Source organism: Neofelis nebulosa, chromosome 9 (assembly GCF_028018385.1).
Source record: "Neofelis nebulosa isolate mNeoNeb1 chromosome 9, mNeoNeb1.pri, whole genome shotgun sequence".
In the NCBI taxonomy this organism is placed as follows: domain Eukaryota; kingdom Metazoa; phylum Chordata; class Mammalia; order Carnivora; family Felidae; genus Neofelis; species Neofelis nebulosa.
This window is the reverse complement of record NC_080790.1, coordinates 96,682,559-96,697,804: the sequence shown is the minus strand read 5'-3', so window position 1 is coordinate 96,697,804 and position 15,246 is coordinate 96,682,559. Positions and strand designations below refer to the sequence as shown.

General features: G+C 42.6%; 1 protein-coding gene across 11 annotated transcripts in view; it reads left to right on the top strand.

Annotated features, from left to right (window-relative positions):
• RIN2 (Ras and Rab interactor 2) overlaps window positions 1-15,246 on the top strand; it is a 224,515-nt gene that overhangs the window by 166,129 nt on the left and 43,140 nt on the right. For 10 of the 11 annotated variants that reach the window (XM_058684762.1, XM_058684763.1, XM_058684765.1 and 7 more), the window contains one exon: window positions 13,436-13,628. The exons of the other annotated variant lie outside the window; for it this stretch is intronic. In XM_058684762.1, coding sequence (XP_058540745.1) covers window positions 13,436-13,628 — 193 coding nt within the window. The remainder of the gene's footprint in view (window positions 1-13,435; window positions 13,629-15,246) is intronic. 11 annotated transcript variants of the gene reach the window in all.

Here is a 15,246-nt window from a genome sequence, read left to right as displayed (position 1 = left end):
TATTTCCTCCTTTGCCATATTAGAATGCTCCTTGTACCATAGGCCATTAGTGCAGGGTTGGGGGCTCATCTTTAGGTTCCACAGCATCTGAGAACAGGCCACTCTTCTAGAACACATGTGTCACAAAGGTTGGTTTTCCTCCTTTCCCGTGAGCTCCTGTCTGGTTCAGCAGAACATGGGAAGCTCACAATAATCTTTGGCTACAGAATATTGGGTATATCTTACAGTATCTTAGGTACCATGAAAAGAGTGTTTGGTGTTATCAAATTCTTTGGGTTGCCTGGCTGGCTTAGTCTGAAGAACGTGTGAATCCTGATCTTGAGGTCATGAGTTTGAGTCCCATGTTGGGTGTAGAGATTACAAACATACATACTTACATACATAAATATTTTTTAAAAGTTTATGGTTTCTTCTCACACATTATCTATTTCTAAGGATTGTAAACACACATTTCCACTAACTCTTGGATATTTCAATGCCTACTTTTCACATTCTTTTCTTTTTTAATGTTTTTTTTTTGAGAGAGAGAGAGTATGCATGTACACATGTGCACAAGCCAGGGAGGGTCAAAGAGAGAGGGAGAGAGAATCCCAAGCAGGTTCTGCACTGTCAGTATGGAGCCTGACATGTGTCTCCATTTCATGAACTGACCTGACCAGAAATCAAGCATCAGTCAGATGCTTACCTGACTGATCTACCCAGGTGCCCCTACCTTTCACATTCTTAAAGAATATCTGATGGCAGGGGTGCCTAGGTGGCTCAGTCAGTTGAGCATCTAACTTTGGCTCAGGTCATGATCTCATGGTTTGTGAGTTCAAGCCCTATGTTGGGCTCTGTGTTGACAGCTCAGAGCCTGGAGCCTGCTTCGGATTCGGTGTGTCCCTCTCTCTCTGCCCCTCCCCCACTCACGCTCAGTCTATCTATTAAAAATAAATAAGCATTAAGAATATCTGATGGGAGATAGGAAAGAGAAGCTCTTTGACTTGAGTTTACATTGCATTCTGAAAGTCAAGAATCCTTTCATCTGAAACTCCCAAGTGATACCATAGACATAGCTACTCTTTCCTTCAGTGGAGGCAGACCAGGTAGAGTGCTTTGGGGTCATGGCTTTGTTCATAGTTAGAGGAGATCACATAGTGATAACAGTTTTTGCAGTAAGACATTTTCCTATCATGCCCATTGAAGACATTCTGCTATGACTAGCTTGATTCATTTCCTCTGCTAATCCCTTAAACTGTTTCTTGATTTGAAGCCACTTCCAGGTCTTTGGAATATGGTTCCAAGGAATTCTATGAGGATTGACCAACTCTTTACTTGTACTGTTATCAGTGTAGCAACACTTAAGTCCAACTTCAAGACAATTTCTTGAAATTTATTATTGAAATAATTTATTTATTTGAAATACCTGGACAGTAGAGCCCGCAAGGAGCACGAATTATAAACGAGTATCATATAATGGAATGAGAATATAATAGTGGAGTATACTAGATGTTCCAGGACCTGAAGGAGGAAGCAGGTAACTCCAGGTAAGATGTGGTTTTAGGAAAGATGAGCTCCCACATTAACCTTAAAAAATTAGCTAAGCCTCCAGATCAAAAATTCCCCAAACAGCTGTTTAGTCTGTTTAGACTGGTGATATCTATTATATTGAGGAAGGTTTTTTAAAAAAAACATGTAAGAGTTATTTTTTTGATGTACGTTGCGGAAAAAAACACAATGCAAAATATAAAAATATTACCATGAACCCACTCCTAGAGATAGAACTGGTTTTGATTGTTTGTTGACTACTCTATTTCTTTTCCTTGGTATGTATCCCTCCAATGTTTTTCTGTGCATTTAAATGGCAGATCATGCATGATTTTCACAGACTTACAAGGGGTTTCTGATCATCCTGAAAATGCACAGTGTGTCCTAGATATTTATTCCATTTTTGTTGAGGGACAGTGCCTTCCAATTTAGCGGCTGGCTTCCCAATCCACGGTACCCTTGGGCACATAATTTTATCAACGGCATACTCTAGAGTTAGATATGCTTTACCCTTTACAGACCTTGCCTCACTATTACATTGGTAATAGTTGATTCGACCACAAAATATCTTATTGGTCACAATGCAGTTGTGATTTAGTCCATGAAATAGCACTAGTGTAACCAAAAGCACTTAAACACTAAGAACAGCAAATCCATGAAATGCTTGCCTTTCTGTGAAGACTCGTGCATGCTACTGCTCAGGGTCAAAGGTCAGTGGGCCAAGACTTAGAGCCTGCCTGGCTCCTTCTCCTGTTTTCAACTCCAAGAACAGCCAGGACAACAGTTTCTTTGTTTCTGTTTCTTAGTTTTACAGGACTCAATAAAGGCCCCTGCCAGTATTGTCTCCATATCTGCCCTTTTCATCTCTAGTTGGAGACTCAAAATGACAGGAAGTTCGTAGGCCACAGAAGTCACCAGATCTTTCTCCTCTATGAAAATGGCAATCCCTCCTCCTCCCTGGAGGCAGATGTGTGTTTTTGTTCCCGTTTCTGCCTTGTTCATTCTTTCCTCCTAGTCCTCAGTAGGTAGAGTGGAAAAATCACCGAAGGCCCTGGAAGTTTTTCACAAAAATCCTCTGTGGATGTGCTTTTAGAATCCTTTTGAGGAAGCTCAGGCCCCCTCGCTCAGAGAGCAGCAGCCCTTCTTCGTGTGAGGGAACAAAACCCAGAACCCAAAATATATTAGCCTTTTTCCTTTTGGAGTTTTAGGGGACAAAAAGAGGCCTCGAGGAATTAAAATATCAACTTGTATGCTTAGGGAGATGGCATGATTCAGAGAGCTGGACCCAGTTCTATCAGTTTCTAGTGTTTTCCCTCAAGTAGGGAGCTAAGCTAGACAGTCTCTAATACCCCTTGGACTCAGGTAAACACACAATGATCCTTACAGGGATATCCCTTCCTCCAGGCCTCCCCCATACTTTTGCCATCTTGAATGGTGGGTAAAATTTCCTCAGCTCCCCTGGCAATTTTTCTATCAACTGAGAGATTAGCCAGGGCCCTGTGCGGAACCAGAATCAATTTGAGCCTCCCTTTCTCTCCAGATTTAAATATTACAGAGGAGGGGTTTAATTCAGCTTCACAGACTCTAAAGAAATGTTTTAGATTTCAAATGATTGAAAGTAAGATATCATTGGACATCAACTACTAGTTATTTTTGAAATAGATTTTTCTGGGAATTTTTCATTTGCTCTATGTGGGTATGTGTGTGTGTATGTGTGTGTATATGTGTGTATATATATGTGTGTGTGTATCTGTGTGTATAACAGAAATTGGTTCCTGTGCCAACAAGTTTTATCAGATGGATCTTTTCAGTACAAGCAATTGTTTTTTCTGTCTCTCCACATGAGAGGCCTCTTCTACTAATATATTTTCAGAAACCATTGATGACAGATTCCTCACTTCTCTTCGCCAAAGATTAAGGAAGCCCTTGATTCAGTTCCCACCAAGCTTGGCATGTTGGCCACGGTGTGGCTTTTGGGGTGTATTTGCTTCCCTTTTGATATATACACAAGGATCTAATGCTCCAAGAGAAAGACCATGTAGATGCAGGACTCTGACTTCAGTCTGGTCCTTAACTCTTTTTTTTTTTTTAATGTTTATTTATTTATTTTGAGAGAGAGAGAGAAAGAGAGAGAGAGAGAGCACAAGCAGGGGGAGGAGCAGAGAGAGAGAGAGGGAGAGAGAGAATCCCAAGCAGGCTCCACACTCAGAGTGTGGGGCTTGATCTCACGAGCATGAAATCATGATCTAAGCCGTAACCAAGAGTCAGATGCTCTACCACCTGAGCCACCCAGGTGCCCCCATGGTCCTTGATTCTTCAGATGATTCCTGCATTGGCCTCATGTAGCTAGAAGCCTGAGCCTTTGGGCAGTTTCATGCCCCGGATTGCACATTTCTTGCCATTGAGGCCCATTGAAGCAACATCATGTGAAGAGGCTTTGTTAAGGCTGAAGTCTTCACATGGGCAGAATGAGGAAGGGAGGACCCTTGAGAGACAGCATACACACAGAAAGGCCAATACAGAAATGTCAAGAGCAGAAGCTTTTCATCCTTTCTTTTTCCTATCTGTAAGTGGAGGATGGCAAGCACCAGAGTCCAGGTTGGGACTAGGCCCTAATGGTCAATGGAGAACATTCCAGCCACGAGGACCTGCCAGGGACCATCTGTTGAGCTGTGCTCAAACAGCTAGTACATGTCAACCTCTTTTGTTGGAATTAAATCTCATTCCCCATGTTGGAATAAGGCTTTCTGTATTTGAGAACCTTGAATGGAGCATGTATCACTAATGCCCTGCATCAGTGGGTGTCAGCTAAAACTCAGTGTTGGCTTTTATATCCAAAGCCCACCCCTTGCCAGCTGGTGGGAGGTTGGAGGGGCTGTCCAATGAAGGAAATTCATGAGCAGTGAGGAAGGAGCTGCTAACACTTTGGATTTGTTGTTCTGGAAGAATTTGGACTGCTTCCTTTTCTTACCCAGGCCTTAAGATGGCCAAAGGCCAGAGGGATCTTGGTAGCTGTGGTGATTTTTGCCACCCATTTCCTGATAAACACAGAGACAAGAACCTTTTGTCTCTTAAACTGGAGCTGAGCAGCCAGATTCTATTGTTGGGGCTGGCTGAGGAAAGGCCTGGATCAGAGGTTACACATGGAGGACCCAGAAAGAAGCTAATGGAGAGACCCCAGTGTCTATGATGTTTCTTGTTGCCCACTGAGCTTTTCCTCTTCCTCATTCACAAGGATTAGACATCTTGTTTGCAGATGACCTCCTACCCAATCCCCCATCATGCGTACAGCAGGCATGAGGTCAATGCCTGCCTGGGGTAGAGCTAGGCTAGTAAGAGAAGTAAGTATAATGCAGAGTCAAATGGGCTAAGTGCCCCAGAGATGCATACACAGTGGGCTAAGGAATTGAGTGTGCTGAAAGATTACTTGCAGCTGCAGGATGTAGGGGAAGGGACAGGATCTGACCTTGGTTTTGACATGGGGGTTGGAGCCAGTGTCCAATGGGCACTCCAGAGTAGCTTGATCCCAGGCAAGGAAAGAGCTGAGTAATGGCAAATAGATGCTTTTTGGGGGATCATATTTTCCCTTGAGTCCAAGAGCAAGGTGTATAAACATTAATATGGGGGAAATATCCTTATGTTTTAGTCCATATTGTCTCAGCTCAAATCCCACCTGCTGCGGCCACATTTTTTTTTCTCTTATTCTTGCACCATCTTGCCTATTCTTGATTTGCCTAACACTTTTTCTTTAAATTTACTGATCTTTTACATATATTTTAAAAAGTAAACTTAGTAAGCCAGTCATGAAAAGACAAATAGTGTATGATTCCACTTACGTAAGGTACTTAGAGGAGCCAAAATCATAGAGACAGAAAGTAGAATGGTGGTTTCCCAGGGTCAGGGGAGTTACTTTATACTAGGGATAGATTTCAGTTTTGCAAGAGGAAAATAGTTCTGGAGATGGATGGTAGTGATGGTTGTACAATATGGATTTACATAACACCATTGAACTGTACATTTAAAAATGGTTAAGATGGTGAATTTTATGCTGTGTATATTTTACCACAATAAGAAGAATTGGGGGAAAAAAAGTAAACTTAATATCTCTGCCATAATTGGGAACTGCACTAAATAGATGTAGCTATTAAAATAAGAACCGGGCATTCAAAATTATGCCTCCATGGACTGCCTTGGTATACCCAACATTCTTTGGGAAATGTTGTCAATTTTAATAAGCCATAGAGAATTTATAAAGTATCAGAATTAATCTACACTATCCCATCAAGTATGGTTTTGTTTTGTTTTTTAGTTCTTTGCTTTGTAGCAGGACTACAGCTCTTTGTTAGGGAAACAGGCAGTATGACTCTTAAGCCATAATTAAGTCCTGGACAAAAGCATCTTTGGAAGCCAAGGCTCTGCTTTTGCTGTTTATTTTCATTTTCTTGTGTTTTATTGATGGGATCAACATCCTGTTATTATAATTAACTCCATCGACTTGTCATGATTCATTCTATGACTGTTTATTAGATATCATGTAAACAAGGAAAAACTATTAATTTTCTTAAAAGCTGGGAAGGTCCACCAAAGCTCAGGCTTCAGAAAGAGCATTGAGTCTTCCTAAAGTTTGAGTTATCAGGGAGCACTTTGCTGGAAATCCAGGTAAGACCTGGATGGAGCCTGCCACTCACCACTTCAGATCCAAACCTGAGGTAGCCCTTGTGGGTTACTTAGCTCTAAGTGCATGACCAGGATTGGCATGGAAGCAAGCAGTGAGTCCCCTGCCAAGAGAGAATCACCTTCCATACCTTTGTAAAGCCTGATATAGGAGACCAGGGGTGGAATCTGGGTCCAGGAATTGGGGAGTAGAGAAGAAGCAGGCAAAAGCCAAAAGCCAAGCTGTATTTTAGAAGGTCCTGATAGTCCTTCCTTCAACCTCTCCTGCTGACTTGGTCATCTAAATGCCTCCAGATGTCCCAGTTTACAGGGCCCATTAATTCTGTAAGTGGAAGCAAAACAGAGTACCTAGATAAAATATAAGAGTGGCTTTTCCACGCAGGTAGATCTCACCTGTACCAAATTCCATGGCAGACGGGACAGTGTTTGTGCAGAGGCATATATTCTCACACATGCGAAAATGCAGAAGGGAGCCAGAGAGAACCATAAGAAGTGGTGTATGAGATCCTTGCTTGATTAGAGTCACTGCCTGCTTTACTTAATTCTGGAGGACTTGCCATTGATTCTATGAGATGTTTTTAGAAGTTGTTAATTCACTAAAGCCATCCCCTTTTTAGTTGAATTATGATCTACTGGTCTGCTTTAGAAAGAAAAATTCATAGCACATTTTGAAGTATTTAATTGTAACAGCTTTTTTCTTTAAAAAATAATCAAGGATAGCTTACAACAGATGTTGATGTAAATTGTCCATTTCAAAAATATAATTGTTTAGCTTAATGAAGGTGTGTTTTCAACGCACACAGAGGGGGGTTGGCTTTTCTTTTTTCTTTGCATTTTTATTTATCTTTGAGAGACAGAGCACAAGTTGGGGAGAGGCAGAGAGAGAATGAGACACAGAATCCGAAGCAGGCTCCAGGCTCTGAGCTGTCAGCACAGAGCCTGATGCGGGGCTCGAACTCACAAACTGTAAGATCATGACCTGAGCTGAAGTCGGATGCTTAAACAACTGAGCCACCCAGGCACCCCAGCTTTTTGGTTTCTGTGTATACTTGTTTTGTCCCCATATCCTGAGGACAGAGCCATCCAGGAGGACACTGCACCTGTGCTGAGACCCTCTAGTCAAATGGAATGTACCACCTTGTTGATAGTAATAACTTGACATTATGCCTCGTACCTAGTCCCTTTAGGCTTCATTTTTGCTATTCAACAGCTGAATTAGGATTCTTATGTATAGAAGGTTGTTGACTATATTTACTGCACCAGTATTTTTTTCCAGAGACAACCTACATCAAAATCTATGTACTTTATATATTGCTTTGTTCTCTATGTCATTTACTTGAAAAGAGACTGGACTGTAAAGTCAAAGTAAACACACCTCCTATGTGGTGGTTGGGAGCCTGGTCATTAGAAGCTGCATTGATAGGTTATGCCACCCTCTGGAGTTCTGGATTGAGACAGGAAAGGACATCATTTGGAAATTCTGCTGCAAATTATTTGTTTCCCTTAGTTGAATCTGAGATCTGTGCAACTTAATAAAACTACACGTAGTGTCTTTCTGCCTGTCCTACATTAGAATGTGCTTTCTGGAGTCATTTATTCTTGCTCCTGTCTAGGTTACTAACGCTTGGCCCTGGGAATGAAGGGAATACAGCCAAGTAGAAAGGCGCTCTCACCCCACACTCAGAAGAGCTTTAAATTGGGTGTGACCACAATGTAGCTAGTGCTGGAGAGTCCTGTCTCCCAAGTGGGTGTAATATCCACTGGGCTGCTTCAGAACCATGAGGTCCCAGTCAGTTGGATTGAGGGCAGATATAGTATAGGAGTTTCCCAGAGTTTGTTCTCTGCCGCCAGAGGCACCTTACGTTTGTGGGGCATTCTGGGGTTTGCCCAGTATTTTCACACGTGGCTGTGGGTCTCACTGAATCCATACCCGAGATCTCTCTCCCCGTGAAAGCAAGCCTAGATGCTTGGAAATAGTAGTAAGAGTTGAATACATGAATTTTATACTCAAAATCCCAGGGAGATGGTAGATATTTTCCCTAATCTATTATTTTGAGAAATTTCAAACATTATAGGCAAGTTAAGAATAGTACTGTTCACCTGAATGCACCAATTATTGAAATTTTGCCACAATTTCCTTATTTCTATATCCCCTTTTTTAGAGGGGAATGGGGTGCTGACCATTTGACACTTACTTTCCAAAATTTTCATGCTTTGACCCTAAATTCTGTAGTTTGCATCTCTTAAGAGCAAGAACATTTTCCTACATAAATAAAATTACCACAGTCGGGAAATTAGACATTAATACAATATTATCTGTTATATACCCTTATTTAAATATCTCCAGTTGTTCTTTATAGCTGTTTTTTATTGATACCATATGTGATCAATTCTGTGTACTCAATAGTTATCATGTCCCTTTATTCTCCTTTTATTTATAATAATCCCACAGTCTTTAAGAAAAAATTTTTTGTGACATTGATATTTTGAGGAGTTTAGGCCAGTGGTTTTGAAGAAAGTCCCTGACTTTGGATTTGTCTGATAGTTTTCTCTTGTGTAGATTCTGAACACATTTGGGGGCAGGGAGATGACCCAGGGGGTACTGTACCTTCTCAGAGTATAACATCTGAGGCTCATGATGTCAGGTGTCTCATTGTTGGAGGTGTTCATACTGATCACTTGATTAAGATGGTGTCTCCCAGGGGTGCCTGGGTGACTCAGTTGGTTAAGCGTCCGACTTCGACTCAGGTCCGTGGTCCGTGAGTCTGTGAGTTTGAGCCCCGCATCAGGTTCTGTGCTGACAGCTCAGAGCCTGCAGCCTGCATCAGATTCTGTGACTCCCTCTCTCTCTGCCCCTCCCCAGCTCATGCTCTGTCTCTCTGTGTGTCTCAAAAAATAAATAAAAGTTAAAAAAAACATTTTTTTAAAGATGGTGTCTCCCAGATTTCTCTATTGTCAGAGTACCTTTCCTCTTCATGATAAGTAATCTGTGGGGTGATATTTTAGGACTGTGAATGTTCTGTCCCCTAATAATCTTTCACCTACTGATGTTAGCATCAGTTTTATACCTATACTGTGATGGAGAGGTTATTTACCACTTGCAGGTTAGAAAGACAAAGCTCAAAAGGGGAGGTGGGTCTTGTTTGCTGGCCATCCCACCGTGACCATGCCATATGAGAATCTCCTGGATTATATCATACTGGTTTATCTTTTATAAACTGCTCATTCTTTGCCACCTCCCCACCCACCCCTTACCCCTACCCCCACCCTGATACATGCAGGCAGACATCTGTTTTAGGAATCAGTAGTTTCTATTCATATCTTCAGTTTCTGTTTCAGACTGAATTCCCTAAAAGCAGAGCCTGAGATGCAGATTCTTGTGTTGTGATTTATTGAGACAGGGTCTCAGGAGCAGCCTGTAAAGGAGTGAAGGGTGCAGTCTGGGACGAGCAGGAAACCAGGCAAAGATATGGGGGCAGCTGGAGTCTAGCCTCAGCCTGATCCCACAGGGAGTTCTGCAACATGAATAGCAACCCCAGAGTTGTCCCTCCTACAGGCAAGAAGGCATTCCTCTATGACCTGCATCAGCATGTCATTAGCAGAGCGTCTCTCCCTGAGGAGGAAGTGACTTTCTGGGTATGCCCAGAAGAAGGGAAAAAGCTGTGAGCTTTCGGCAGCCAGTGCTCATGGCAGCAGGGACATGGGTACCTGGCCTTGTAAAGGGGGACTGGGCAGGACACCAACAGCGTGCAGTGCAGATTCAACATTTCCCACATTAGTTCTTCCCTAAAGGTTGTCTCTGATAAAAGCTAATGTCTTTTTTTCTTTCTTTCTTTTAATCTCTCTTATTTTTTTAAGTTTATTTATTTTTATTTTGAGAGAGAAAGAGAGCAGGGGAGGGGCAGAGAGAACATTCCAAGCAGGCTCTGTGCTGTCAATGTAGAACCCAACGTGGGGCTTGAACCCATGAACCGTAAGATGAAATCAAGAGTTGGACACTTAACCAACTGAGCCACCCAGGCGCCCCTCTTTCAACCTGTTTTATAATAATATACTATAAATCTCAAAAGGCTGTTAAAGAAAAGTGTTAGCTTAGTCATAGGCAAAGACAAGATCTAATTAATGGTTGCTCCTTTATGAAGCCCCATGAATCTTATTCACTGTCTTCCTGACTGGACCCTAGATTTTTAGGCTGAGGTTGGTTGTCAAAACAAAGGCTCTTTAGCTTCTTGAACAGCTGAGGTATCACAGGATGTGCCCTTCTAAGGAAGATAAAAGCACCAACATATTTACTGACAGCACATGTGAGCGTTAGGATTGCCGTGCTAGAGACTGTAGAAATTTTCTCTTGGTAAAATATTGCCAACCAGAGATGGCAGGGATGTAGGGTTTATTTAGGTTTGGAGAATTCTTTCAGTGGCATGTTACCACCCTCCTCCAAACCCCAGTCCCCCCTCCCCCCAAAACCCACCCCACCTAATTGGATCTGGGTTCAAGTGCACATTTTGCTCTTAGGTCTCAAGCAAGTGTTCCTCAGACTGCAGCATCAGTGTCTCCTGGAACTTGTTAGAAATGCAGAGCTCCAGCCCCCAAGCTACAGAATCAGACCCTCTGGGGCTGGAACCAGGAATCTGTAGCTTTACAAACCCTAGGAGATTTCTCTCTTAGGCTCCAGTGCCAATCCAATGCCGTGGTTGTAAACTTGCCTACAAGTTGGGTTTGCCTGGGGAAATTTTTTTAATTGTGATTCCTGGGTCCCACCCCAAAAGGTCTGATTTATTTGATCTGGGGTGCAGTCTGGCCATCAAAACATGTTGAAGCTCCCCAGGCAATTTTAATAGTCAGCCAGCGTTGAGAATCTCTGCTCTAAAGTGGCCTCATTTACCTCATGTGAAAGGAATTTTAACACCAGCTTCATTTTGAAGAGGGTGTTCTTATAGCTGCAGAGATTCACTTCAAAATACCTGGAAGCCCTGAAATGGCATTTGCAGAATGGGAAATTGCTCTTTTTTGGCCCATACTCTCCCATCTGGAAAGTTGTAGCAAAGGTATAGGAAAACTTTCTGGGGAAACAAAATGTAAATCTTGAATGGAAGTATGATATTCTTTAGATCTGTACAAAGTCAAGAATGTGCAGAGAAGACATTAGCATGGCAGTCTCTGGCCAGCCCACACGCTGTCCTTGTGGGTATGTTACTGAGCCTGCTCACCCCAAAATGATTTCCTTAGGTTGGCTTCTTCTATATTCAATCCTGCCTCTTAGGAGTGGTATGCCCAAAAAAGCAGATTTTTTTAAAACATTTTTTCACTCTTGCCTACAATGTGGCTTTATCTCCATCATTCGCAATGTTGAAGACTTCATTCAGGCCACACATTTAGGTTTCTGGGGGTTTAGATGTTTGAAGACCATTTGAACCCCAACCTGAATTTGGCCCTTCAAATGTGAGTGATCAGCTCTGATATTTTCCACTGGCCACTTCTAGACTGGTGTTGATGACCAGCTCATTGAGAGGCAGGGCGTGATAGAGGGAAAGAGAGCCCAGAGCCAAGCACCCTTGGATTGGAATTTCTACCTTCTCACTCTCAGAGGCACATCCTTGCCTTGTACAAGTTACTCAAGCTGTCTGGGCTTCCCTGTCCCCTTTATTTAAAAACACTGGATTCCTGGTACCTGCCTTTTGGGGCTGTTTTACAGGAAATGAGAGAATTTTTGTAAAGGGATGGCAGACAGTAGAAACCACATAGATAAAGCTCTCCTGTGTTCATGATCTTACTTGTTACCTGCAAAGTTGGAGGAACACCAGACCTCTTGAATTTCTGGCTCTGCCATTTCATGGCAATTTATAACTCTGGACATCCCAATACCTTCTTGGATGGGCCTCTGTTTTCTCATTCATAAAATGGGGATTAAACACTCAGTCACAGGATTAGTGTTGGGGCTCAAGGCAACTATGGAAATCAATATGACATCTTTTTATTGAGATTTCATTCACATATCATACTTTAAAGTGTATAATTCAGTGATTTTCAGCATATTCACAAAGTTGTACAGCCATCCATACATCTTGGTCCAGAACATTTTCTTTACTTCAAAAAGAAACTCCATACCTATTAGCAATCACTACCCATCCCATCCCTGCCCCCGATCCCAGGCAACACTAATCTTTCCATTTCTCTATTTTTGTCTAGTCTAGATATTTTGTATAAATGGAATCGTACCGTATTTGTGTCTACTTCTTTCACTTAGCATGAAGTCTTCACAGTTCATTCCATTTTGGAGCGCAGATCAGTACTCCATTCATAAAAAAGAATGAATATTATGGCTGAATAAAGTTCCATTGTATGGATATACCACATTTTATTTCTCCATTCATTAGTTGATGGAAATTTGGTCCGTTTCCACTTTATGGCAATTATGAATAATGTTAGTATGAATAATTTTATGAATAGCACAGCATTCGTCAACTGTGAAGTTTTATTACAAATAATATTAGTAATAAAAATGCCTAGATGTGTGAAAAGAAATGAAATCCAATTCATTCGGGTGGAAAATGAGTGTGCATGAGTGAGTGTGAATGTTTTATCTTTGCTTTTAAATTTTTTTAATGTTTATTTTTGAGAGAGAGAGAGAGAGAGAGAGAGCACAAACAGGGGAGGGGCAGAGAGAGAGGGAGACACAGAATTCAAAGCAGGCTCCAGGCTCCAAGGTGTCAGCACAGAGCCCGATGCGGGACTCAAACTCACAAACCATGAGATCATGATCTGAACCAAAGTTGGATGCTTAATCAACTGAGCTGCCCAGGCACCCCATTTTTGTCTGTGCTTTTAGAGCATGTCATGCTTGTGCTTATGATAAATCTTTTGGGGCTTTAGGACCTCATGCTACCATATGAAATTCAGCATTGAGGGTTCTGTGCTCAAATTGTGAAATGGTTTATGCCAGAAGACAGACCCAACAGCATTCAGGATGTTTAGAAGCTTTTGAAAACTGTGTTAGAAATAGAAGGTCTGTTGGATCTGTTGAGTATTCTGTTTAATACTGTAGATACAGAGTGAAAGCTAATATGGCATCTGCCCTCAGAAAACTTTCTGGCTGGAAGGAAGACACATGAGGTGGAGATGAAAAGATGGGGCATGTGCTACGACAGGCGTAGCCTAGAGACTGCACAATGATCTCCTTGGCAGAGAAACAGGGCAGCAGCCATTTGACACCTGCCAATTCTCTTTCTCCTAGCATGGTAAGACACAAGGACGATGGCTATTCTGAAGAAAAGGATGTGAAGACTTGTCCCTGGGACTCTGGCTATGACAGCCTCTCCAACAGACTCAGCATTTTGGACCGGCTTCTCCACACCCACCCAATATGGCTGCAGCTGAGTCTGAGTGAGGAGGGGGCAGCCGAAGTCCTTCGGTCCCAACCTCCAGGGGTAAGACTCAGAATCTCAAGGAAACAGTTTGAGACAAGCAGGGCTGCTGCTTTCTTAAAGAGAAAGACTTGGAGTTCCAGAAAGTTATTTCCCAGGCTTTATGGAGCATGGTGTCTGGTGCATACCTGGGTTGCAATGCAAGGAGACTGTGGAAAGTATGGAGGCAGCTCCAAGGAAAAGAGCCCCTTCATGGTTTGTCTTTCTGTCTTCATCAGCTCAGTTACCCAGGGAGGTCTAGGACTCAGCAGGATAAGAGGGCATCTGGGCTGACTTCTTGGGCCTCAACACTGAGAATGAGCCTGGTTATAGGGTCTTCAGTTGCCCCTGCTGTTTTCATTCTGAGCCTGGGAACCCTGCCAGGACCTAGCCATCCAACTTGGGACCCAAAGTTCAAAAGTTCTGTGTCCGTAGACTTGCCTACTCTGGCTGCTGATGTGTAATTCTCTTTCTCTTTGGGCTTCCTCAGTGGCTTCTCATGGGGCTCACTTTCCAATTATGTTTCTTCTGCTACTTCCTACCCAATACCAATCTCTTAATCAAGACCACTCCATGACTCTATAGTGGTTCCCCCCGAAATGTCACTTGGTGATTGATGTATCTGGTGCTGTTCAATGTGGTTGCCACCTGCCCTGTGTGGCTGTTTAACTTTACATTAATAAAATAAAATTAAATTTAAAAACTCAGTTGCTCAGTTGCACTAGCCACATTTTAAGTGCTCACTAGCCACAGATGGCTGGAGGCTACCATATAGGATGGTGCAGAATATAGGATGTTTCCACCATCACAGAGATTATATTGGAGGTCACCTGTGTACAATGTCTACTTCCCAAAAAAGGGTAAATACAATAAGTCACAGATAAAGTAAGACTTGGAACAACTCAGGACAAGAGATAGAAACTAAGAAATATATGGAGAAGCAAGAAAAAGAAACTCCATGGTAGCTGGTTGACAATATTGTAGCAATTGAGCACAAAAACAAACTTTTGAGTTTCCTATCAGCAAGAGCCTGTCTGTTACCATTTTTTGACCTCTAAGTGAGTCTTTGTTTCAACAGACAGAAACAGACAGGACTGTTGGAACATGCTCAGGGTGACTAGGCGCAATAGTTGATCATCTTTGTGGAAAATTCCTTGGCCAGCACACCAGGTTGTTGCCTGTAATCTGGGTCTGTATGATCAGACCTACGTCTGTGGGGCCCTCTCTTTTGGAGGTTGAGTTGTCTGCTCCTGCATTTCTGCACAGAAATTCTGGAGAGGGAGGTTGCCCTGTTGTTAGGCAACAATTCCCTACTCTGCCCAGCTTCCCTCCCAGTGTTGGGCACGTCCATTCCTGCTGAGACCTTGTGGGGAACAAGTCAGGCAGGATGTTCTATCTGTCCACCTACTTGATCCCTAGACAGGACCTGCCTGATGAGATGGGGCAGGCTGATGACAGGCTGAGGACAGGAGAAACACAGATCAGGAGAGGCCACAGTGCACCAGGAGCAAGAATGCTGAAGAGAAGGAAAAGCAGGTGTGAGAGGAAAGGACATTTGAAAGTCTGTCCATGGAGGCATGGGTCCTTGGGGTGCTGCCACCCTTATTCCTATGATAGAAATTAGCAAAGTTTCTGTAAAGGG